General features: G+C 45.8%; 1 protein-coding gene across 6 annotated transcripts in view; it reads right to left on the bottom strand.

The window, feature by feature from the left end:
* Window positions 1-23,561, bottom strand: part of Vps13b (vacuolar protein sorting 13 homolog B) — a 438,985-nt gene that overhangs the window by 12,405 nt on the left and 403,019 nt on the right. For all 6 annotated transcript variants that reach the window (XM_057791252.1, XM_057791249.1, XM_057791251.1 and 3 more), the window contains 4 exons: window positions 16,068-16,186; window positions 6,589-7,394; window positions 2,470-2,646; window positions 517-687 (listed from right to left, as the gene is read on the bottom strand). In XM_057791252.1, the coding sequence (XP_057647235.1) occupies window positions 517-687; window positions 2,470-2,646; window positions 6,589-7,394; window positions 16,068-16,186 (1,273 nt within the window). The remainder of the gene's footprint in view (window positions 1-516; window positions 688-2,469; window positions 2,647-6,588; window positions 7,395-16,067; window positions 16,187-23,561) is intronic.

The following is a 23,561-nucleotide window of genomic DNA, read 5'->3' as shown; positions in this document are numbered from 1 at the left end:
GTTTCTAGCTCTGAAGCTTCCTCTTTATAGATTCTTCCAAACGCTTGATACTGTGAAAGACCCACAGCAATCTTCACCTCCAACTATACCATCTGACTCCTTGACAAACAGTAATTGCTTTGAGATGGGCCGATCTGAAATATATAAATTGAAGGGGAAAGCTGGCTCCTCACCACAGTCTACATGGCATGTGCACACTGCCCGTTCTGCTCAGACAACAGCACGCAGCATGGTTATGGGGCGAACGCTGTGGCACGGCTGTGGCTACTCCTGAACTGTGCCAGGGTAGTCCCGGGGCAGCCCTGTTAAGGAGCACAACGCAATGGAACTGGCCCCATCCTATGCTCCACAGAAGCACTGCAGGCCGCCCAGCAACTGTCCAATCCTCTCTAGGCTCAGCTCTGCCTCTGAAAGGTCATGAACTTCCTAACCACTCCCACGGAGAAGGCACCATGGCCATTCCTGGGAGAGCTGCAGAGCTGGGTGAAGATGGGCAGGGGTGCCACAGTCCCTTACCGAGCAGGCTGATGCCCAGCCTGGACAGGCCCTGCCGCAGTCCCTCGCCCAGGCTCTCAGGAAGCTGCCGCCGCCACTCCTCCTGCCGGTTATAGTGCTCTTCATCCAGCGAGAGCCGGTCCATATTTCGGGCCAGGCTGGTGGCCAAGTTGGTGATGGATGTCAAGGTACCTGAGGGCACAAGAGCATGGGTTGATTTACTTGTCACAGACATGGCAGACTTCGGGTGGTAGCCCTGGAGGTTGTAGGGTGGGACAAGGAGAAAGCACACCAGCAGCATGTGCCGTGGGGAGTAACACTTGAGACACTTGAGCAGAGGAGCGCTAGCATCTCTAGTGTGCAGCTAAGAGCTCCACACCCTTCCAATCATTGCTGAGACTCGGGGAAATACTTTCCAAGGCCTCCATGGGGTCCAATTTTAAAATTCACCTGTGCATGCGCACATATGTATGCTAGTGAGGGCTGAACCATGGCCTTGCTTAGGTAAGGGTTCTTCTACTGTTTGCCTTTCTGAGCTCATTCTACCTGTAAGGTTATGGTGGTTAGTTTTATAGATTACCTGGAAATGTTCCCACTTTAGGTCTAAAATCACTTGTCTTTTTATGAATTCAGTCTTCTCCTCCCTCCTCTTCTGTAAGCTAGATTGGCTTTGGACTGACCACAGGTACCAAACTCTTACCATTTGGCATGGTAAAAAACTACTACAGAAAATTTATGTAGTTTTGGTAATATGTTACTACTAGAAAGGCCAACAGAGGGATCAGAGCAACGATTCTGTTTCCTCAGAAAGATAACCAGTCACACGCTCCAGCAGTCCTAGCCCTCCAACAAGTGCAGGGGTATCGCAGTCAGCAAAACCGGAAGGAAGACACCATCCACCTGTGGGAGAATATACATGCGCGTGCACACACACACACACCCCTAAGATTTTGTTCAGATAGAACAAACGTAAATCCCAGTCAGGACACTAAATTAACCGGTGAGTTTCAATCAGCAGGTGTTTGTTGAGACACTGTAAAAAGAAACAAGAGGCCTCAGAGCCTGCGTGGCAGGAGCACGAAGCCCACCAGGCACACAGCTGTGAGGCCCTAGTCAGCTCCCAGGCCTCTGGGATCTGGGGCGGCTCCCGTTCATTGTCCACCGACTTTGTTTTTATTGCTTTTGCTGTTCTCTTGCCAATCCCCCACCCACAGCCCCCATCCTCTCTATGGATCATGGGTTCTCATATTTCAAGCTTAAGTCTTCTTCTGAGGCCTTCTAGAGAATTCCGTAACCTGCCCACTCATAACAGAGTTATGGTATTGTCTACAGTAAAATGCCTTTTATGGGCAAGAAGGCCTTTGCCCTGTTTTCTCTGCCTCCTGCTGAGAAGAAAAGGGGACTCAGATGGCCCTTGTTAGTTCCCCAGTCACTGCCAACCTGGCCAAAATATCAAGCAAACATTGGATGAAATGCAGGCTTTCTCCTGGTGGGAAGCAGTTCAGCCTCCATGCCTGTGACCTGTGTGGACCACAAGATGGCACTGTGTAAGCAGGGAGCTGCCGTGAGGTTGCCTAGGAATCCGCTTCCCCATCAGATGGGGTCCTGTCCTTAACAAAGTTATGACAACTGTAGCTACATTTCAAAAATACGATGAGGCAACTGGTGTAGGATTCCTGATGCTGAGCAGAAATCATGGATACTTTCAATATTTCTATATTTATTGCATGGAATAATGGTTAAGTCCATCCATGTATTCCCAGTGAGAGGTTTAAAATCCTCAAGTTTCTGAAATATTTTCATACACTACAGGCAAGCAGTGACTTGCTTAAAACACAGAGCAGTATGCACAAGTTTTGCTACAAGACCAGCGTTCATAGCAAGCAAACACACCTCAGAAGCTGGAGGCTAAAGAATTGAGAAGCTTCAGCACTTGGAAAACAAGACAAAGACTGGCGAGGACTCCACAGCTACCTTTGGAGATGTGCTTGACGAACGATGTGGTCCCTCTGGAGACTCCACTCACGAAGGCCCCTGGGCCTCGCGTCAGTCCCTCGTACGGAAGCCTGAAGAAGTCCGAGATCCCATTGCCAATGCTTCTCACTAAGCTGGCGGGGCTGCCGAGGATCTCCAGAGACCCCACCACCCAGCCTGCAACACACAAAGGGAAGGAGTTATTGAGACCTTGAGTTCCACTTTCAACATTTGTGGAGAGCGGCCTGCTTTCCCTGAAGTTGCCTCTCACACTAGAATGGAGGGTGTCATAAGCTTCTTTGGAGCAAAACATGGGAAATAACTCATTCTCCATGAATTCATAAATGGTGAACTTTCATACTTCATAAATCACAGTGATCCCCTGGCAGCCTTGCAAATGGCTTTAATATGACTTTTGTGTCTAAGCCTCCTGTACCCCTGTAAAGGGAACCATGTGCAGAGAACACCCCGGCCCAGGCAGGCGCTCTGGGCTGCAGGTGCTCACAGGCTGGGAGCCCCAACCTGCCAGGGCAGCAGCAGCAGAGCTGCCTGGTGGGGAGAAGCCAGATGCTAAATGGGTGTTGCAAAAGGGATGCAAGCTCTGCCAAGGATGGAGGAGTTATTTTTAATCTTTCCCAATCCTATCAAGCTGAGTGCTTCTCTTAGAGTGGAGTTGGCGCGAACAAATGTCTCCCCTTCAACCCCAGCTTCGGTTGTGTAAACATCAATGACAGGGACATACTGATTAGGTTAGAGAGGGGGAAGTGTTCCCCACCAAAGTCCCAGGAGGGTGGCTTTGGGTTTGGTTTCCTCTTAAACTCAGGCTTGCCAGGAGCTGGCCTGCTCAGTGGCCAGCACCACCTCCTGCCTCATGGGAATGAGGCTGTGCTGTGTCCACAGCAGCTGCCTGTCCCCTTCAGCTGCTGGGGGTGGGGGACTGAGGGCCATGAGCAGGCGAGGACCAGGGTCAAGTGGGGAGGAATCTGAAAATGCAACTTCCTCCAGGAATCTTCAGGCAGCAGCCCTGTGCTGTGGCCTTTTTCCTGGGGAAGCTGTGAGGACAGGACCAGGTGGGTTTCAGTCACAGTGGGGAGTGGAGCCACACTGGGGGAAGGCATTGCTCATGGGATCCTCCAGACAGTGCCACCATCACCTTGCAAATGTACCCTGACCACCGAGATATAGGGGACAGATGACAATTCCACTTGGTTGGTTGTACCTCCCCTGGGGAGGAAGCAGAGGGCTCTAAGGCTAAGATTATGTCAGTAAGTCACAATCTCAGGCTGATGAGACATGGGAGTAGAGTTTACAATCTAGGTTAGTTTACTTGCTCGCTGCCCCCCCCCAAAAAAAAGCAGGGTCATGTGGAATAAGTTATTCCTGAAAGGTACTCTGTGGGGGTTAAAAAAGCAGATTTTTCTTAGTCTAGAATAGTCATAAGGTTCCCTTGATGTACATGTCAAGGAGAATCTTCATGAGCTCTGCTTCAGATATGGAGACCTGGGAATGGGGGGGGGGCACGGCCCAGCCTTGTCTCTTAGCTCCCACCCCTACTGAGCGCCCTCTCCTGTTCTTCCTGGTCATCCCCCCCCCCCCCCCCCCGCTATGTTCAGAGAAACCCGATGCCCCCAGAGGATGGCATGAGAAACATCTAGGAATACTCTGTTGGCTTTCCACAAGAGCAGATGAAGTGGTTCCTCTGCATCCAACAGACACAGGACTCTGCAGACACCAAAAGATGCCCAGTCCCCGATGTACAGAGAGTGCGCGCTGGGCCTCCTCAGCCTCCAGCATGTGGAAACCCTCTGGACTGTGTAATACTGAGCATAATGCAAAATCTGCATCAAATGTTTTTATGCTGAAATTAAAATGTTTATTCTATTTCCCTATTTGTGTGGCCGTGGGCGTGCAAAGGCCACAGCGCACTTGTGGAGGCCGGGTGTGCAAAGGCCACAGCGCACTTGTGGAGGCCAGGAGACAACTTGTAAGAGTCAGCCCTCTCCTTTCGCTCTTACCCACTGGGCCAGCAGCCGGCCATCTTGCTGGCCTCTTTATGTTGCATATTTAGGGATAACGTCATGGACAAAAGTCTTGTTCACACGGGATCCTCTGGGTACTTTCAGGTTCCCGTTGGTTGAACTCAACCAACTACAGAAGGCCATCTCTGTACATTTTTGGCTTAGTTGTCAGGAACTTTTGTGGATAACCTGAGTCTACTTAGCCTGGTATGAGAGTGAGAGGCAGGTAAGGATCTCGGAAAGTCTCAAGCCCACACCCCTTCTTTGAATAGGGTCACTCATTTCTAGTTAGCAGTCATTTATTGTTAAAGCCTCGACAAATGACCTCACAAGCTTCCCTAGAAATGAGGTCAGGGTGTTTTCAACTATCCCAGGCAGGAACCTTCTCGGGTCCAGTGGGTGAATGCTGACCCAAGGGAGATGGATACACCCTGCTTCCTCCCAGCCAGCCCTCACCCCCTCTACAGGAATGTGAGTCCCTTCGGCCTGTCAGCCACCCTCACTGTGATCTTTCTCTCACTCCTCCGAAGACTGCTTTCTTCAGAAAACATTCTGACTGACCACAGCGTTTTAGTGACCATATTTCCACAGCTCTAAAGAATCCAGCTTTGGTATTAGAATTTCTTCCCTTCTGTGTATTGAGATTGAGATAATCACAGGATTTTTAAGTGAATTAGGAAAAAGCCCAAGAGAGGGTGACATGAGCAGTCAGCTCAGCACTAAGGCTCCAGAGGCCATGGCTGCTTGGGCACAGGCGGTCTGTCCTCCAGCCCATCTTCATGACTGCAGGGAGCCTTCCTCCTTCCTTGGCATTTGATTAGCTTTGCTACAAGCCAATCGGCCAGAAGGGTAAGTCTGGGGTAGTTTGCAGATACACACATTTATTCAGTTTAAAGTATTACGGATTATTTTACAATGACTCCTTAGCAAGGGGAGATGTTTTCTTCACTACTGTGCGAACTATCCAGACAACAAGTCATAAAGGCTCTCAGCTAGCAGCCGCCACTTTCTCCTACAGTGAAGTTAGGAGAGCCCTATTCTCTCTATGTATTTCATCATGGAGAAAGTTTAGTCTTATGCATGTGGCATGATTACTGGCCTCTCTGTTGCAGTCTGAATTGTCTCTGGTGATTCATTTGCAAGCACAAGGCCCAAAGACGGAAGGACAGCCGCTCTTACCTGCGTCACTCCAGGAAGTCAGTCTTCAGCTTCTTAAGACTTAACGAAGCCAAGTGTGGTGTTGCTTTGGACATGAATGCTAGTGACCACGAGGACCAGGCTATCAACCTGGCCCTGTCTCAGGGAGACCCTGAGTCAGAAACACACACCCTGGAGACGATGGCTGTCAAGTAGCTGAGATCACAGGGAGCCCACTGCTGATTCTTAGCACAAAGTACTCCCCATGGGAAATTCTGCCCTCATCCAGACACCCTGTGCAGGCTCTTCCAGAGAGACGGGAAACAGAAACCTTGCCTCTCTCCTCGGTCCCTAGCTTAAAAGCCTCCCACAGCCTGCAGCAGGCCACTGCCTGCCACTGAGCAGAGCCACCCACAGCCTTCTCTGTGCTCTGTCAAGCCAGGCAGTGCCTGCTGGGGATGCACGGGGCTCTCTGCACGTGCTTTGACTCCTCTGAACTTCCCACTTACACGATCAGTACAGAGGGAAACTGGCCACCTAGAACTGGAAGTCTTTCAGGCCAGGAGCTGAGGGCCAGGCTGACCTTCCCAGCTGCACTCGTATTCTGAGACAGAGTCTTGTGCCTGTAAGGCATTCAAAAATGTGTTTGCTAAATTTAACTAATTTCTATGTTAGGTAACATTTAAAATATTATAGCTATGAGGGCTTGAGAGTCTATTAAGTGCCAAGTAAAATGCCAGGGTTGGCATACTTCAGCTGATCTCAGATGGAAATGCAGATCTCAGAAGGGAGGTGTGGCAGTCATCCAAGGCTTGTACCGCCAGAGTCCACACCTGGCTCTAGTTCTGTTAGGCGTGCAGCCTGCATGCATTGCCCCTTCCCTCCCTCCCCTGCGCTGTCAGACAGACAGAGCCATCTCTGCCCTGGTGTTGGCCCACCACAGACCCCTCACTTGCACCCTCACCTGCTCTGAAGAGAGCCCCGGCAGCATAGTGCATGGCCAGCGCGTGGACCAGCTGCCTTGCCGTAGTGAATACTGGTCCTCTTTCAAACACAGAGAAGGACAGAGGGGTGTGGTCGGAGGCTATGTACAGCTTGAGAGAGGCATGGATGCTGACAAGGAGGTTCACTGGCTGGATGACCAACTTCCGTAGCTTCACCGGGTTCACCAAGGCCCTGGCGTGCTGTCTCACCTGCATGGGCAGCACCTGCTCCCCTGCAGAGAGCTGTGCCTGGTCTCCAGCCACCCTGCTGTGAGGAAGGTAGGTATCAAATAAAGTTCTGATGTAGTATACAAAGGTATCCTCCACATAGAGCCGTGCTGGTTTCAGTTCAACTGAGAACTCACTGACATCAAAAAGGAAGTCCGTCCCCTCAGACACAGTGAGGCGAAGCTTGATGAAGCAGTTCTCTTTGTATTCCTCCAAGGCTTTGCTGGAGACCAGGAGACTCTGCACTCTCGAGTACTGAGCTGGTTCTGTCTTCTCTCCTTGGCAGACCAAGACAGCGAAGTGGAAATTGGACTTGTTATAAAGCTGGTTGTCCAGCTGCAGGTCCCCGAAGTAGACTTCCACACTAAAAAGCTGGAGCAGGGTGGACGGAGGCTCTTCCCCTGGGAGGCCACCAGGCACAGGGCATACGTGGAGGAAAATGTTGTCCAGAGTGAGCCTTAGAAGCTCAGATGATGCCTTGTGGTGTGTGAGGTCGTCAGTCACTGCCAGGCTCAGGCGGGTGATGAACGTTTTAAAAGTAACCATCTTCTCCAGAGCTCTAGAAGAAGGGCAAAGTTCGTTAGTGTCTCTTCTTTAAGTACAGTGCCTCACTGCATACACCATGATGGGACATAAAACAAATAAGAACTCAACTTTCAGTGCATGTCTGGACAGAGACAGCCATGCTTGGAGACAGTTGGGAAACATTCCCATTGGGACTATTACAAGCTCTTGTCATGTTTTTGTAAGTGTTTTTCTTATCAACACCAGATCCCCCGTTTTTACTCTAAATCCCTCATTTCTATGCACTAGTTCTCTGTTATAATGATCATGGCAGATAAAAAAAATCAGCAATACTCTTTATGTTAGAAAGATGAGCTGAGCAAGAAGAAAGCCCAGTTCAGCAGGGACCTACAACCACTGTGCGCGGTGTGTCCTGCCCACCCTGCCCTCACTCCGAGAGCTGGAGTCCCTGGTCAGGTCCATGCCCTCTTTGGGGTACTCCAACACCCCTCCCTCACCTGCTCTAGAGTGCCAGGTGCTCCACACTCCCTTCCTCTACGATCCTGCCTGTGCTCGAACACGCTGTATCCTCTTCTGAGCAGACACAGCCCTGCTACAGCCTCACTTCTTCCTTCTCCACCTGCTTCCCATGTCTCCAGGCCTCTTTAGGAGAAACTGCAGCATCTCCACACATACCACCTCCGAGTCTCCCCTTTCTGTTCTCTGAAGCTTGCTGCAGGCAGGCTTATGTTCCCCAGTCTGACAAAGTTACCCCTTATCAAGGCCACTAGCACTAAAGCAAAAGCCCCATCTGTGGCTGTTAGCAGCCCCTCTTCCAGGACGCACATCCTCCCTTGTATTCTCACAGAACTCCCTGCCCCCTGCCCAGTGAATCCTTCCCCTCCCTCTCACTGGTGATGCTTCTCTTATCCTCTTCTCTTACCCCAGTGGTGCTCAGACTTAGCACATGGCTTCCTTCCCCATCTCCACTGACAAACAACTTTACCACGTCTGTGATGGAGCTCTGCTCCTACCCACAGTCTACACGGCCTCTCTCATTTCAGTCGATGGCAACTGCATCCAACTAGAGGATCAGAATCCTTGCAGAGGCTTCTATTTCAGTCCCTATTCTAATGGCAGGACTCCTTCGGGCTCTCCATAAGAGTATGTCCAGAATCTGACCAATTCTTACCACTCTCCCCATACAGGGCCTCTAGTGTGAACACCCACGGTAACTGGAGGAGGTTCCTGATTGCTTTTGCCCTCATTTCTCTAGATCTTACTTCAACAAAACAGCCAATGATCTACACAGTAAGTCTCACATGACCTCTCTGCTTAAATGCTCACCAGCTCCTCAGCTCACCAGGGTTAGTCTCGGGTGCTCACCAGCTCCTCAGCTCACCAGGGTTAGACTCGGGTGCTCAGCAGCTCCTCAGCTCACCAGGGTTAGACTCATGTGCTCACAACAGCTCCACATCTCACCAGGGTTAGACTCGTGCACTCACAACAGCTCATGAGGCACTAAAGCACACTCTGCTCCCCTTCCAGCCCAGATCCTCTGGCTCATGCTCTTCTCATCTCACTGGCTGGGACAGGAAAGCACTTCCTTTCAAGCCCACACTCAAATGCCAGTCTCTTGAAAAGGCTTCCTTCCAACTAACTTCTTCACAACTTCACTCTCCCTGTCCGGAGGCCCCCTCACCTCACGCTCTCTCCTTTGGCTGTTTTTAACCCTCCAGAGTGCTGATGATCTTCTACCACACCCATGGGGGTTCTCTGCTCCAGCCTCTCCCATCTCTGCCTGTGAGAATGGAATCTTGTGAAGGGTTCCATCTTTTTTCTCACTAACTCCCCATCCCGGGAACAGACCTCACGTCTAGTAAGCACTCGAATGTATGACCCAGGGAAGAGCAAGCCAAACAAATATGAGTAGACACTGTATCATTCAAATGTGTGGGTTGTGGCTACTATCATTAATACTCAAGCCTTAGATAAAATTTTCTGAAATACATGTGTAGACTTGAGATCTTATTCTATATAATTCAAATTTTACTCTCCAATTTTGTTATACTATTTTTTTTAAAAAAAAACATGTTTGGACAAAGTAAGCATCCTATCTAATATTATTTGAAATATTATAAAAAAGTAGCAAGGTCTGAACTAATGAGTTTTTAGTCATACACAGGTACAAAAAATTTATTTTTAAAAATCCTAAACAAATGTATGAAAATTTACACTATAATTTTATACTGTAATTTAAATATAACCGTTACAGAAATTTAAAGTAGAGAAATGTTGTAGGATATTCGTACACTGTGTGAAGGTGTATTGCTGTGATTGGTGAAATAAAAAGCTGAATGGCTGGGCAGGAGATACAGGCAGAATTTCTGGGCAGAGAGAAAGGAGGAGGAAGAATCTAGGCCCATGAGAGTGAGGTGGAGGGGGCAGCAAGATGGGTGGCACACGGCAGCATGCAGATCAGGAGAAACAGTTAATTTAAGTTAAAGGCAAACCTAAGCTAGGGCAAGCTCTACTAGTTAACAAGCCTAAGCTAGGGCAAGCTCTACTAGTTAACAAACCTAGGCTACGGCAAGCTCTACTAGTTAACAAGCCTAGGCTACGGCAAGCTCTACTAGTTAACAAGCCTAAGCTACGGCAAGCTCTACTAGTTAACAAGCCTAAGCTACGGCAAGCTCTACTAGTTAACAAGCCTAAGCTACGGCAAGCTCTACTAGTTAACAAAGTCCCTGTGCTGCCGTTTGGAGCTGACAGCCTGGGAGAAGTCTGTCTCCTCACGGTGCCCAATGCTGCGGCTCAAATGCCCACACAGAGGACCAGAGAAAGCTAAGTCTGGGACAAAGTCAGATGTGGGTTCTGAGTTCTATAGTATCTCAGGCAGGTTGCTCGAGTACAGAGATGCAACTCCTGGCCGCTGCCTATGGGCTGGAGCCAGCTAGCGTCCTGTGCCAGCACCGTGCTCTCAGCTGACATGGGCTGACACGGTAGCAGAAGATTTGTTCTATGTGGTCAGAGGGCACTTCAGGCGCTTAAAGCTATGTTCAGACACAGGAAACCTCTAAAAAGGTGCATATGTTTTAAAATGTGCTTAGATGCGCTGAAAAAAGAATATGGGTCTAGACAGCCATAGAAAAAATAAATAGTTTAAAAATAATATAGTAAAGTCTTAAGGAAAGAGTAAAAAAAAAAAAACACATAAAGATAGGAGATACACAGGGTGTTTGGATCCCGTATGGTGCTTTGTTGACTTGAATTTTTAAAATGCCAATGTACAAAAACAACAGCTGCTGAGACATCAGATTATGAGAACTGCTAGACTAAGTCGATCTATAGATCTTAAAAATGTTTTAACTTCACAATGGAAGTCAGAAAATATGTTGTGTTATGAGAGGGTGTGCCTTTGTTTCTACAGGAAACAAAGAGTTATGGTTCTCTTCAAACTTAATAAAGATCAGATTTGATTGGGAGAAACCCCCTGAAAATCTTGGCTACAGGCAAGAAGAAAAAAAAAAAAAAACCAAGAAATACTACAAGACAAGTGATGTATCTGCTGATCCCTGTAATGTGGGAACAGCCCTGAGACTGGATGAGACATGGTAAACCCTGCTGGTTACAGAGTTCTTATGACTTATTATTACATGGTATCCTTTCATATGGCATGGATAGAGATTTATACTATAGTTTGGTTTGATTTATATTATAGATGCTTTTTACCTGCTCAAACATAGAACAAAAACTCACCTTTAGCTGATCTCTGTACACTGCACATTCCATGCTTGTGCTAGTGCAGATATGTTACCTTTAAAAGGCGGTGTGTTTTCAGAACAAAAGAACCAGACACCAATAGAGATAAGTAGCCCAGGTGATCCAGCCTCGCAGAATGCCTCTGTTGCTGTTTCTCAAAATTCTGTATCCAGAACAACCTCAAATCTGGAGGCTGAGATGGCCCAGCCTTCCATCCTCTAGACAGGACGTCAGACACTGAGACTGAACAACAAAGGATACAGCTGGTTTTCCCGGGGCTGGACCATGATCTCAATTTTCTCAGGGTCTTCTAAAGATGCCATCACCCCCAGACAACAGGAAGCACACAACAATGCCCACATTCCCAAGAGGTGGGGTGGGTGGTTTTTGCTCATTTAGCTGGTTATGAATGTTTGTCATCATTTAGGGAAGTTGGTTTTAAGTTGTTACTGGTCATGATAAGGAAGGAAACTAAGCAAGGGAGGTTGGATTCAAGGATCCCTTTCTTAAAGAAAAAGGGGGATATGGAAAGGTTAGGATGAAAGGAAAGATTATTGAATCTACTTTAAAATAAACAGCAACTATTAATCTCAAATATTTTACATCGGTATGGATTTCTGTATACTGATATAAATTTAAGTTTGTTTTTGTTATAATATATATGTTTTCTACTCTTGTTTAAGGTATTTTACCTATCCAGCTCATTTAAAAATGTAATGAATAATTAGAAATATAGGTTATCAGTTAGTCATCATTAGTAATCAAACTTGTAGTCAAGTTGTGTATGTTTTCAGGGTTAAGCAGATATATTTTTAGATTGATAGGTGGTCTTCAAATACTTCAGAGACCTACAGAATATGGCATCAAGGCTTTTCATGACAATGAGATAGATATGCTACAGGCAGCACAAATTTACTTTAAGAGAAGGAGTATGGACATCAAAGAACCTCCATATGGAGTGTGCTATCATTGTGGCAAAGATAGCCACTTGCCTTGACCACTGATAGCATGCTCTCCAAATTGAACAAGCAGGACACAAAAGGAAGAAACTGCCAAGCTTTGCCAAGACAAGGTAGGACAGTCCTTCAAAATTCCTGCTTCGTGGAAAAGTCTGTCAGATATTCTAGGCCTTCAGGCTGAAGATGTTACAGAGAAACCTTGGGTGACTGTCTAGGCAGCAAGCTGCTTCTGTCATTTCTATAGTTTTGAAAGTTTTTGCTCTGCACTTCCTGTTTGCTCAGTTTAGAGTATACCCTTCTTGGGTCATGATGGAACTGAAGATTGGTTAGAGTTAGAGTTTTCCTTGCTACCAAATTCAGAAAAGAAACTCACAAAAAAAGGTGTAAAATATATAGGGTTGAGAGACATTTGCCACAATGATAGCACACTCCATATGGAGGTTCTTTGATGTCCATACTCCTTCTCTTAAAGTAAATTGGTGCTGCCTGTAGCATATCTATCTCATTGTCATGAAAAGCCTTGATGCCATATTCTGTAGGTCTCTGAAGTATTTGAAGACCACCTATCAATCTAAAAATATATCTGCTTAAGTTGTTTACCTAAGATAATGTTTTGAGGTCTAAAAAGATAGTTTTGGGTTGATAATAAAAGTTAGGATAGTAAATAAGTGAGGTAGAAAACTTTGGACTTACCAAGATAGGACAGACAATGGAATATTTTCTCGAATTTGCCAAATACTAATGGACTGGACATTGTGAATTTATTTGTTCCTTAATAATTGCTTCTATTGTAGTTTTACTGTGTTCCTATCTATTTAGACAAAAACAGGAGATGTTGTGGGGTATTTATACACTGTGTGAAATGTACTGCCATGATTGGTATAGTAAAAAGTGGAATGGCTAATAGCTAGGCAGGAGGTATAGGTGAGACTTCTGGGCAGAGAGAGAAAGGAGGAGGGGAATCCAGGCTCATGAGAGAGATGCAAGAAGACACGGAGGAAGCAGCGTGCATGCTGCGTGACAATGCGGACTAACAGAAGTGTGTTAAGTTATAAGAGCTAGTTAAAAACAAGCCTAAGCTAAGGCCAAGCTTTCATAATTAACATAAGTCTCTGTGTTGTTAACTGTGAGCTGGAGGCCCAAAGAAAAATCCATCTGTACAGAAATTAATAAATAAGCACTGAAAGATCCACACCTATCACTAATGCTGACTTTTCCTCTTCCAGAGTTGTCTGTTTACAGAGATGGACATACAGGTGTCTGTTCACACAGATGGAACACATATTCAGCATCCTAATGATGCCTTACATTAGATCCTATGCTTCTTCTGGTCCACTACAACCATTACCACCTATATCCTGTGATTTTTGATATATTTGATAAGCCTTTGCACTCTCAATATTATGTCACTATAAATAATGAAATGAACACCTCTGTGTGTATTTTTATGTACTGTTTTCATTATTTTTATTCTGAACTCATACCCTTCTAAGTGGAATTTCTAAACCAGTGATTCTCACCCCCTGAACGCTGCCACCCTTTAATACAGCTCCTCATGCTGTGCTGACCCCAACTATAAAAGTGTTTTCGTTGTTACTTCATTAACTGTAATTCTGCTATTGTTATGAATCATAATATAAATATATGATGTGTAGGATATCTGATACATGCCCCCATGAAAGGGTCCTTCAACCCCAGGTTGAGAACCACTGTTCTAAGCCAAAGGGGTTTTGAAGTCTTTAATACGTAGAAACTGTTCAAGAAAACTGTGCCAATTCCTTCCGGCGGGCTTGTCAGAGGAGCAGCAGGCGGCAATTGAAGTTCGAGGTACCAGGAGGGACTCTGATGGGGATCTCGTTTAGGCAAGGCCATGGGACTACAGACCCCAGTCTGTCTTTTGCTTCTGCTCTGCCTTTACATGTTTATTACTGCAATATTCCTCTGGTATCGAGCATGTTGTGAGTGGACTTGGGGAGATCTCCACTGCCTGTAATATGCTGTGTTTATCTCTTGGAAACACCCCATCCTACTGGGCATTTTTCCTGTGGATTGTCCAGAAGATGACCCCTAAGCTGTGCTGTCTAATTGATAATAATAAAGATAGCTTATACAGAGTTTTCATGAATAAAAATACAAGGAAATGCTACACAACCAGGACCCATGAGTTTCACCCTAGGAGCTGACAGATTGTAGCTCAAGTTAATGACTAACTAGCCCAGATAGTTTAAACCCTTTTCACCTTAATGTTGGGAACTGTGCTCACAGGTCTCGGAGTGCATCATAGCTGAAACAAAGCTTTGAAAATAAAGCTAGACTAAGAGGTTTTTGTTGTTTGAGGTGAAAACCCAAGAAGGCAGTCTTAAGTTTTAGAAAGGCACAGAGTCGAATGTGGAACTCACTGAGGTCAGGGAACAAGAATAAAATAGCCCAGTTAACTTTGGCTGACATACCTTTCTTGCTATGATTGGTTGATTACCAAAAGTGATGATTAATTCCTTATACCCACTTCTGCCCTCAATCTCCTGATATTAAAAAAAAAACTACTAAGGAGTGGATATGTACACTAAAGATTTAAAGCAGAAACCGTCTGGAGAGATGGCTCAGCAGTTAAGAGCACTCATTGCCTGCCCTTCCTTCCTTCCTTCCTTCCTTCCTTCCTTCCTTCCTTCCTTCCTTCCTTCCTTCCTTCCTTCCTTCCTTCCTGTCCTTCCTCCCTCCCTCCCTCCCTCCCTTCCTGAGGTCCCAAGTTCGATTCCCGGCTCCCACATGGTGGCTGGCAGCCATCCGTCCTGAGCTCTGGCGCCCTCTTGTGGGAAAAAAGATTTAAAGTAGAGCTGACTGATTCTTTTTCATTTATAAAAGTTTAGGTTTATGATTCCTTTAAGATTCCTTGTGATTACCTTTCAAGATAATAAAGCCCTTTCTTTGTAACTGCAAAATGCATCCTGCCAGTAAAAGACCTGACTGAGAAGAATATTTTGCTTGCCTAGATGGTTAATCTGTAACAAGTTGCTTGGGTATCAATATATGTGGATTCTTGGAATAATTTCTTTTACCTGTAATATGTAAAATGTTTAATCATGTAAGGGAGATGAAAAGCATGTCTTTACCTGTATTCATTATAGTCATTCACTTAAAAATAGAATGTAACCACATTGTTGTTGCAGGAAGCTGCTTGTTCATTCCCTGCTGCCCAGACCCAAAACCATGCAGAAACTGTATAAGTTACAATACTGTTTGGCCAATAGCTTAAGCATATTGCTAGCTAGTTCTTACATCTAGAACTAACCCATTAACATTATTTCATATTTTATCATGAGGCTTGTGGCCTACTGGCAAGGTTCTAGCTGGCAGCTCGCATCTTTCCCCTCTGGCGGCTACATGGCGTCTAGCGACTCCACCTTCCTTATCCCAGCATTCAGTTTAGTCTTCCCTGTCTAGCTCTACTCTGCCATATCACCAGCCAAGGCAGATTCTTTATTCATTAACCAAAAAAAGCAACACATAGACAGAAGGACTTCCCACACCAGTAGAGGGGATAGCAAGATGGCTTCCAGGTAGAAGTTTATGCCACCAAGTCTAATGACCTGAATTCTATCCCCACAACTCACATGGTAGAAAGAGATGACCAATTCCTGCAAGTTATCCTCTAACCTGCCACACATCAACCACAGCATGAGCATTCACCCCAAAAATGAAATAAAAATAAAAATATAAGCTATGCAAATAATTCATATCATTAACTTAAAATAATCACAAAATTCAGTAGCTCGAAAATCAATTTGCTGAACTTACCATTGAACCAGGAGACTCAAAAAAGATGTTTTATTATTATTATTTATTGTCTATATATGCTCGAGGAAAAATTTAACAACTAGATCTTTACTTGTGGATTACATGATAATCAAACACTTCACTATGTGTGTATGGACAACAGGAATGATAAATAGTGGTGTATAACATTACAGAAGAAAGCTCACTGCGCTTTCTTAGGCAAACAGACCTACCTGTTGGCACTGGTTAACATGGGTCCTGCTTTTCCTTCTGGGGCTATAGTGATACAGACTGTGCCACACTGATGGGCAATGTCCACATACACATATCCGAAGCCGGTAAGGAACACAACCTGCCAAAAGAATGGTCCAAATCTGATTAAAAAGAAATAAGAGTGGTGTTGAAATGGCTAACTTCAAGTCCTGATTCAACACTGCAAACACTTTCTAACCATGTGTACAGGCTATTCGGTGGACTTGAAAAAAAATTAAATCCAGATTTTTCAATATCCAGGAAAGAAATGATGGATGGTGGAGCAGGAGTGTCTTCATTCTCTGCGTATGGAATTGGCACCAACCCCACGTGGGCTGGAGGCCAGCTTTAGATGTGCATATGAAGGGCTGTGGGGAAACTCAGGACTCTGAATGCAATGTGGGGGTGTCTTACTATTACAGGGACACCCCCACATGTGGAAAACAAAAATAAACTATCTCAGAATTATCAGTAAGACCCCCAAGGACCCTCATATGACCAGAAACTTCAGGTAAGTTAATCTGCTTAGTATCAAAATTAATTGTTCAACCACGAGAAAGTGGACTAAGAGCTAAAAGTAAGAGCCTCGACTGTCTCAGAAGCCAGGTGCCAGGCCAGCAGAACACACAGCCTCTCCTCATTCAATACCTCTGATGCCTAAGTGATAACTGTCTGAACACAGACCAGGAACATCATGTTCACAGCTGAGATTCCCCGAGGGCAGAGGCAAGAGCCGAGATCTGCAATAGCACCTAGGGCCAAGCCAGGAAAGAACAAACAAGACTGACAACCCCTAGATGAGGAGACAAAGGCACCAGGGCGTGTTGATACAGACCATGTGGAAGAGGGATAGACCCGTAATTGGAAGCATGCCAAAGAGGAAAAGGGACCAAGGGTGCTGAGCACCAACAGTGACTGTGATCTTTGTGACTGCAGACACGCTGCTGCTCTGCGTTCCGTGCCAGGGCAGCCACAGCCAGAGGAAATCCCTTCACACCCAAGCTCTTTTGTCTGGTGACGAAGGGAAACAGTAACCGACGGAGCGCCATGCCATTACCAATAAGAAACAAGTAAAGGAACTTGTGCTCTTCTGGTCCTTCATCTATGTTTACCATTTATATTTAGCAAACAGTGTTTTAAAATTATACCAATTTAACTTTCCTAAGCAAACCAGTTCTGTGGTGATACACAGGAAGACATTCCTTGTGTATTCTCCAGGAACCCATGAGAGGATCTGTGGGTACCAGAGCGACTTATAAAGCATTTCAGTATGGTACCCACACTGAAATAAGTTATTCGCCAGTCAAGTTTGTATGCTCGCTGCTCCTCCCATCTCCACTGGTCCCCAGTTCCCACTGCAATGCATCCTGCTGCCCTGACTTCCTGTCTCACCATATCTCCTGCTTGAGCGCTCCTGTCCCACCTCAAATTTTCATGCTTTTTTCTTAGGAGAGAGAGTTTAGGCAACCTTATCTTTTATTCCCAGCCTATTCTAGCTACCTTTCAACCAACAAAATTGCCTATCCCACTGTCTTAGTGTTACAGGGGTTCCTATTTCTGTGCTAGACACTATGACCAAAAGCAACTTGGGGGAAAAAGGGTTTATTTCATCTAAATTCCATTAGTGAGGGATGTCAGGGCAGGGACCTGGAGGCAGGAGCTGATGCAGAGGCCATGGAGGTTGCTACTTAGTGGCCTGCTCTCAGCCTGCTTTCTTATAGCCCGAAGACTACCAGTCTAGAGGTGGTACTTCCTACAGTGAGCTTCAATCAAAAGAATGTACCACAGGCTTGCCTGATCTGGGGGGGGGAGGGGCATTTCTCAAATGAGTTTCCCTCTTCCAAATGGTTAGCTTGCATCAAGTTTATATGAAACTAGCCAGTACATCAGGTAAAGTGTTTTGCTGAACACTCTTGAAGAACTGAGTCTGATCCCAGAGACCATGTTAATGTGAAAAATGAAAATCAATTCCAAAAAGTTGTTCTTTGACCTCTCCACTGTGCCACAGAATATGTGTTCTAATACACACACTCAAAAATAAGTAAAATTTTTAGATACTTTTCTTTCCTCAGAGAAAGTCTATTATTAAAAAATGATAAAAGACAATAGTGTCCTACTTTTGAAACTTTAAGTTAAAGATCATATAAAGTTAAAGAGTTGTTCGTCTACAGTGACCCAAAGATACGATAATTAGGCATTTATTTTTTCAGCTGACTTAACCTATGACTCATTTGTCATCAAATATTCATCCCCACACTGGGAAGGTTAAACCTTGTTACTTATATTCCCATGTATGAAGTACTCACTTTTTGTTAAGTTCCTGAGCTGGTTTCATAGAACCCAGGTGGCCCCACACTTGTTCTGCAGCCAAGGATGACTGAGTCCTGATCTGCCCAGCTGCTCATGCTGACATTAGGGACACACACCACAGGCCTTTTCTTTTGGGACATGTTCTAATGTAGACCAGGCTGGCCTCGGACCTGGTATACAGCAGAAGCTGTGACTGCCTGACCGTCCTCCCACCTTTCAGTGCTGGAATTCTAGCATGCATCTGCACACCCAGCGGTGCTAACTTCTTTAAAGAGCACCTCAGCTAGGAGCAGGGTGGTATCTACGGAGACTGCCTCTGAAGAGCGGTGCTGAGAAGCCGTCCTCTCGCCCACGAGGAGAGTGCGGGACAACTGCAGTCAGCAGTGCTCGGTTCTATGCTGTCTCTGTGCTGGACCTCGGGTTAAAATTCCCAGTCCACTTACTCCAGTTTTAGGTGTAGCATCTACAGAGGCCTTTGTGGTGGACTAATGGAAATACATCTAGAGTGTCTGAGATAAGCAGCTTTCGATAGAATATATATCAATGCCATGTAAGGTGTTTGCTCTGGGAAATATCGACACTAATGAAGCAGAGACACGGGTCAGGTGTGCTCGACCTTCTGACAACACAGTGGCATCATGTACAAAGTTCATGCTCAAGACCCACACGATTGAGTTACCACAAACTTCCAAGCTTGAGGCTCTCTGTTGGGCTGCATTCACCAGCTACGCTTGGTTGCACGCGGTCTGGGAGACAACAGGTTGAGGTTCAAGTGCTTGTCAAGCCCTTTGGACTGAGAAGTTTGGTAAGTGGCCAAAAATACAGATTTGGAGCTTAGGAAGAATATATGGGCCAGAGAGGGGTCTCGGAGTGATCAGGTGGTAGACAGTAGCTAATGCTACGGATTTAATCACATTTCCCAGAAAGGAAAAGGAGAAAGATAAATTTCTAAGATGATTAAAACAGAAAAGCTTGGATAGGGGAAGAAAGGAGAGCAGCACGTATTCTGGATATAATCTCACCATCTATACACCTTCTGAAAAACATTCCAGGCTTGCTTTGCTCCTGTCTTGGAAATGGCTGTACTATGCACACACGGGAGGCTCTAGACCCGGCCGCTCAGCAGACACTGGGCAGTGGGCGTCAGTGCGCTGGTGTACCCGGCCGCTCGGCAGACAATGGGCAGTGGGTGTCAGTGCGCTGGTGTCAGTTCTGGCCCACGTGGTGTTGGGCTGTGTGTGAGAAGTAAGCAAGATGCTCCAGTACCCACAGCCCAAGTATCCAACGTCGGCCCCTCACACACAGTCCATTCCAGGATGGAGGCCAGATCCCAGCCGCACCCCGCTGTTCACGGTGACCCCTTGTGCTATGAACTGAGTCTTATCTGTGTCCTTTGCAGCCCTCAAGGGATGTGACATATTATGTTCAGCATGATTTAACAGTGCTTGTGGGCACACTGTCTTACTTCACAACTGTGGCACAGATGAAATTACTCTCTGGTGAGTTACGGCATGATTAAACCCAGTTATGAGAAGAGTGTCCAGGGGTTCTCCACAGGAGAGCCTAGGGTTTTCTCACCTAACATACTTATTATTAGTTTGGATGAATATGCAGAACATATGTTCACCACATCTATAAAGAACATAAAACTACCATGAATACTTAATATGTTAAATGACAGTCCCCACACCCCCATTTTTTTTTATATAAAAAGTAATTTCAACAAGATAGGCTAGGCCAATATCAATATGACAATGTATTGGGAATAAATTTAAAATCTTATCATTGGGTTCAAAAAGTCAATTGAATAGCAAATCATATGACAAAGACCTGGGGGATGTGCCTAACCCCAAGTTCAGTAATAACAAACAGTCTGGACTTGTTAACAGAACACTTAGTCCAGTTCCTGCTTTATTGATGGAAGGATGGGGAAGAATAGCTGGTTAGACCACACCTGGAATACTGTGGCTATTCCAGCTGCCAGATTCTAAAGGGGGAACGTAACACGCTGTTGCATTCAGACAAGGGTAATAGTGATGTGTCTGGGATCACATCTGCTGAGGGAGTGATTCAAGGAGCCAGAATGTTTGGCTTGGGTAAGGAAGCACTCCGAGAAGATGTTTTGGCTACCATCAGAAAGGGCAGTGTGATTGTTCAAAGAGGAAGTGTATTCTGTGATGCCCTGAACAGTGGTTCTTAGTCCTCCTAACGCCGAGCCCCTCACACAGAGCTCTTCATGGTGTGCTGACCCCACCCATGAAAGTTATTTTTGTTGCTTCTTCGTAACTGTAATTTGGCTACCACTATGAAACACAATGTAAACATCTGTGCTTGCTGACGGTCTTAGGTAACCCCTGTGAACGGGGGCGGAGAACCACTGTCTTAGAGGGTAAAACAAGGATAAAGAGTAGATGCTACCGAGGTAGCTTCCAACTAGAAGTAAGAACAACGTTCCTTCCCCTCTCCAATGGAAAAGCCACAGCTACGACACAGGGGTGTTTTGAGATGAGACCTCTCTGAAGAGGCTCTGTCCTAAGCAAAAGGGGGAGATTAGAAAGCTTGTCTAAGTTAAACTTTGGGAACTTGCAAGTGATGGTATCTGTAGCCAAGGATGACCCCAGAGACCAGCCAGTGATCTCTACTTGGTGGAGGGAAAAGAGTTGGGGGGATTTATGAGTAGGTTCCAGGCGCCAACCAGCTGGGGTTTAGTTGTAGGTCAGCACCTCTCACCAGTAAACAAACTCAAAAGCTGCTGGCTGAGAGAGCTCGTGGCGATTAAAGCAGCTACCTTAGATTTGCTGTACTTAACTGCTTCATTCATTTACTCAAGTCCTTGAGTGGATACTTACACCTTATTTGGGGCCATGTTAGTGTGCAGTGTTCTTGTAATCCCCATGCTGGTCACGTGGAGAGAAAAGGGTCCTTGGGGCTCTCAAGCTGGCTAGTCCAGTGAGCCCCAGATTTCAGGGAAAGATCCTGTCACAGATTTTTTTTTTCCCTTAGCCAGTTTTTTTTTTCCTTAGCAGAACACACCTTTAATCCCAGCACTTGGGAGGTAGAGGTAGGAGGATCTCTGTGAGTATGAGGCCAGATTGGTCTACAGAGCGAGTTCCAGGACAGTCAGGGCTACACAGAGAAACCCTGTCTCGAAAAACAACAACATTTTTCCCACTGTCATTTAATGGCTCAGAAATGACCGCACTCAGGCAGTGGGACATGGCTTCCTGGGCAAAGTCCCTGCGAACTAAGTGTGAGGACTTGAGTTTAGATCCTGAGCATGTATGTGAATCTCCATGTTCCTATAGTGAGATGGAAGGGGGAAGAGACAACCTCAAACAAAGGAGAAGAACTGCAACTTGCACATGTATGTTGTACATGCATGCACCCATATGCACATGCATGCACAGAGATAGAAAAGAAATGGCTTTGCATAAACAATGTAGTGACCTCCGATGATACTGAGTCCCAGTCTTTGTAAGATCACACATGGTCGGACCAAGTTCTAAATGTCCTGAGCCCTCTGGTTTCGCCCTTTCTTTCACTTGGCATCATAGCCACCTTGGCATTTAGTGTCCTAAGAGGATTATGCTCCAATCTGAGCTCTGAAGCTTCAAACATGTTCTTTCTGTTCAGAAAATTCTCCTACCCTCCTGTCTTATCCCTGCCTCTCTAGCCTTGAAGGTGCAGAGGGCAGGCAGGTCCTTGTCCAGAGGCACTCCCAGCCCCTGCATACCGGTTTCCTGTCTTCACAGCACTACGAGAGTTTGGAATAATACAGCTGTTTGTTCTTCCTAACGACGTCTCTTTCACATGCACACTGGACAGTATGGGCCTCAGTACTAAGCTTAGTGTCTGGTACATACCATAAGCCCAGAGTTTGTGCTAGATGGAGCAGGCTAGTTATGCTAACTTAGTGTCTGGTACACACCAGAAGCCCAGAGTTTGTATTAGATGGAGCAGGCTAGTTATGCTAACTTTTATGTGCTTTCTGCATATTGCTTTGGCTTTTTCAATATACCACTGACTACCAGGCTTACCAAGGCTGCTTCTCCCCCAGGGGTTTATCTGCCTGGGTATGACTGAGAAGAGGAGGAAGTGCGCCAGTCTGCAGGACATATGGCACACAGCTCCTAAAAGATGAATGGGAACATGAGCCTCCATGGGTCCTGCCCCACAGGTGACAAAGTGTCAGAAAGAGTACCTCTCCTGAGCTTTGAAGTGTTCCCAGTACAAAAGGCTGAGGAATTTCAAGTGAACAGGAACTCCCAAAATACTGTCTGGCAGGCAGCATGCCTATTGTAAAGAATTCCCTAGTCAGGCCGCCATCTTTTTTCACAGCTACTGCTCTTCTCTCCCTTATCAGACCATTCATTATCTGCTCCAGAAACTCTAGTCCACTCCCAGCCTCCCACCTCTACATGGCTCAGCTACTCCTGTGCCCACTCCTGCCTCTTTCCCCTCTAGTGAGTGCAATTTTTCTCTTGTTCCTTGGGTTTGTCTCTCTGGGATCCCCCGCCTTGCTCCTCTCCTGTCATGAAGAGCTGCACCCACACTGACCACACTTTTATGGTCGTCCACATTCTCGCCTCCTATGTCCTAGGGCCTTCTGCCCACTCCCAGCTTGCAACTCTCTCTACTGTCTTACTCTGGCTTTTGGTTTGCACCTTGTCAGTCTCCCGCTAAGGGCCTTCCTGTCACCATCTGGTGCTCTTCTCCTTGTCTCTCTTGGTGCTCTGTGCTTGCAGGTCACACCTGAGACTCTTGTGGTCTATACACAGACTTTTGATAACTATTGCTTCTTATTCAACCTATTCATTTGGTCATTAACTTATTAAGATCTCAATGTGCTTATAGGTACTGGGCTAAAGGCTGAGGATGGGCATGGGGATGTGATAGGAAATCATCTAAGTGCACTTAGGTGGGTATCAACAGATTAATGGATAAAGAAAACATTACATATATCTAAAACTGTCTATCACCTATCATCTGTGATCTATCTATCTATCTATCTATCTATCTATCTATCTATCTATCTATCTATCATCTATCTTTCTCTCTATCAAGATATATCCCCATAATGGCATATTATTCAAATATAAAGAACTAAATTATGTCACTTTCAGGAGAATGAATGAAACTGGACATCATCAAATTAGATAAAATAA

This window comes from Chionomys nivalis, chromosome 17 (assembly GCF_950005125.1).
Source record: "Chionomys nivalis chromosome 17, mChiNiv1.1, whole genome shotgun sequence".
NCBI classification, from domain to species: domain Eukaryota; kingdom Metazoa; phylum Chordata; class Mammalia; order Rodentia; family Cricetidae; genus Chionomys; species Chionomys nivalis.
Note: the sequence above shows the minus strand (reverse complement) of the source record. Positions and strands in the feature narration are given on the sequence as shown.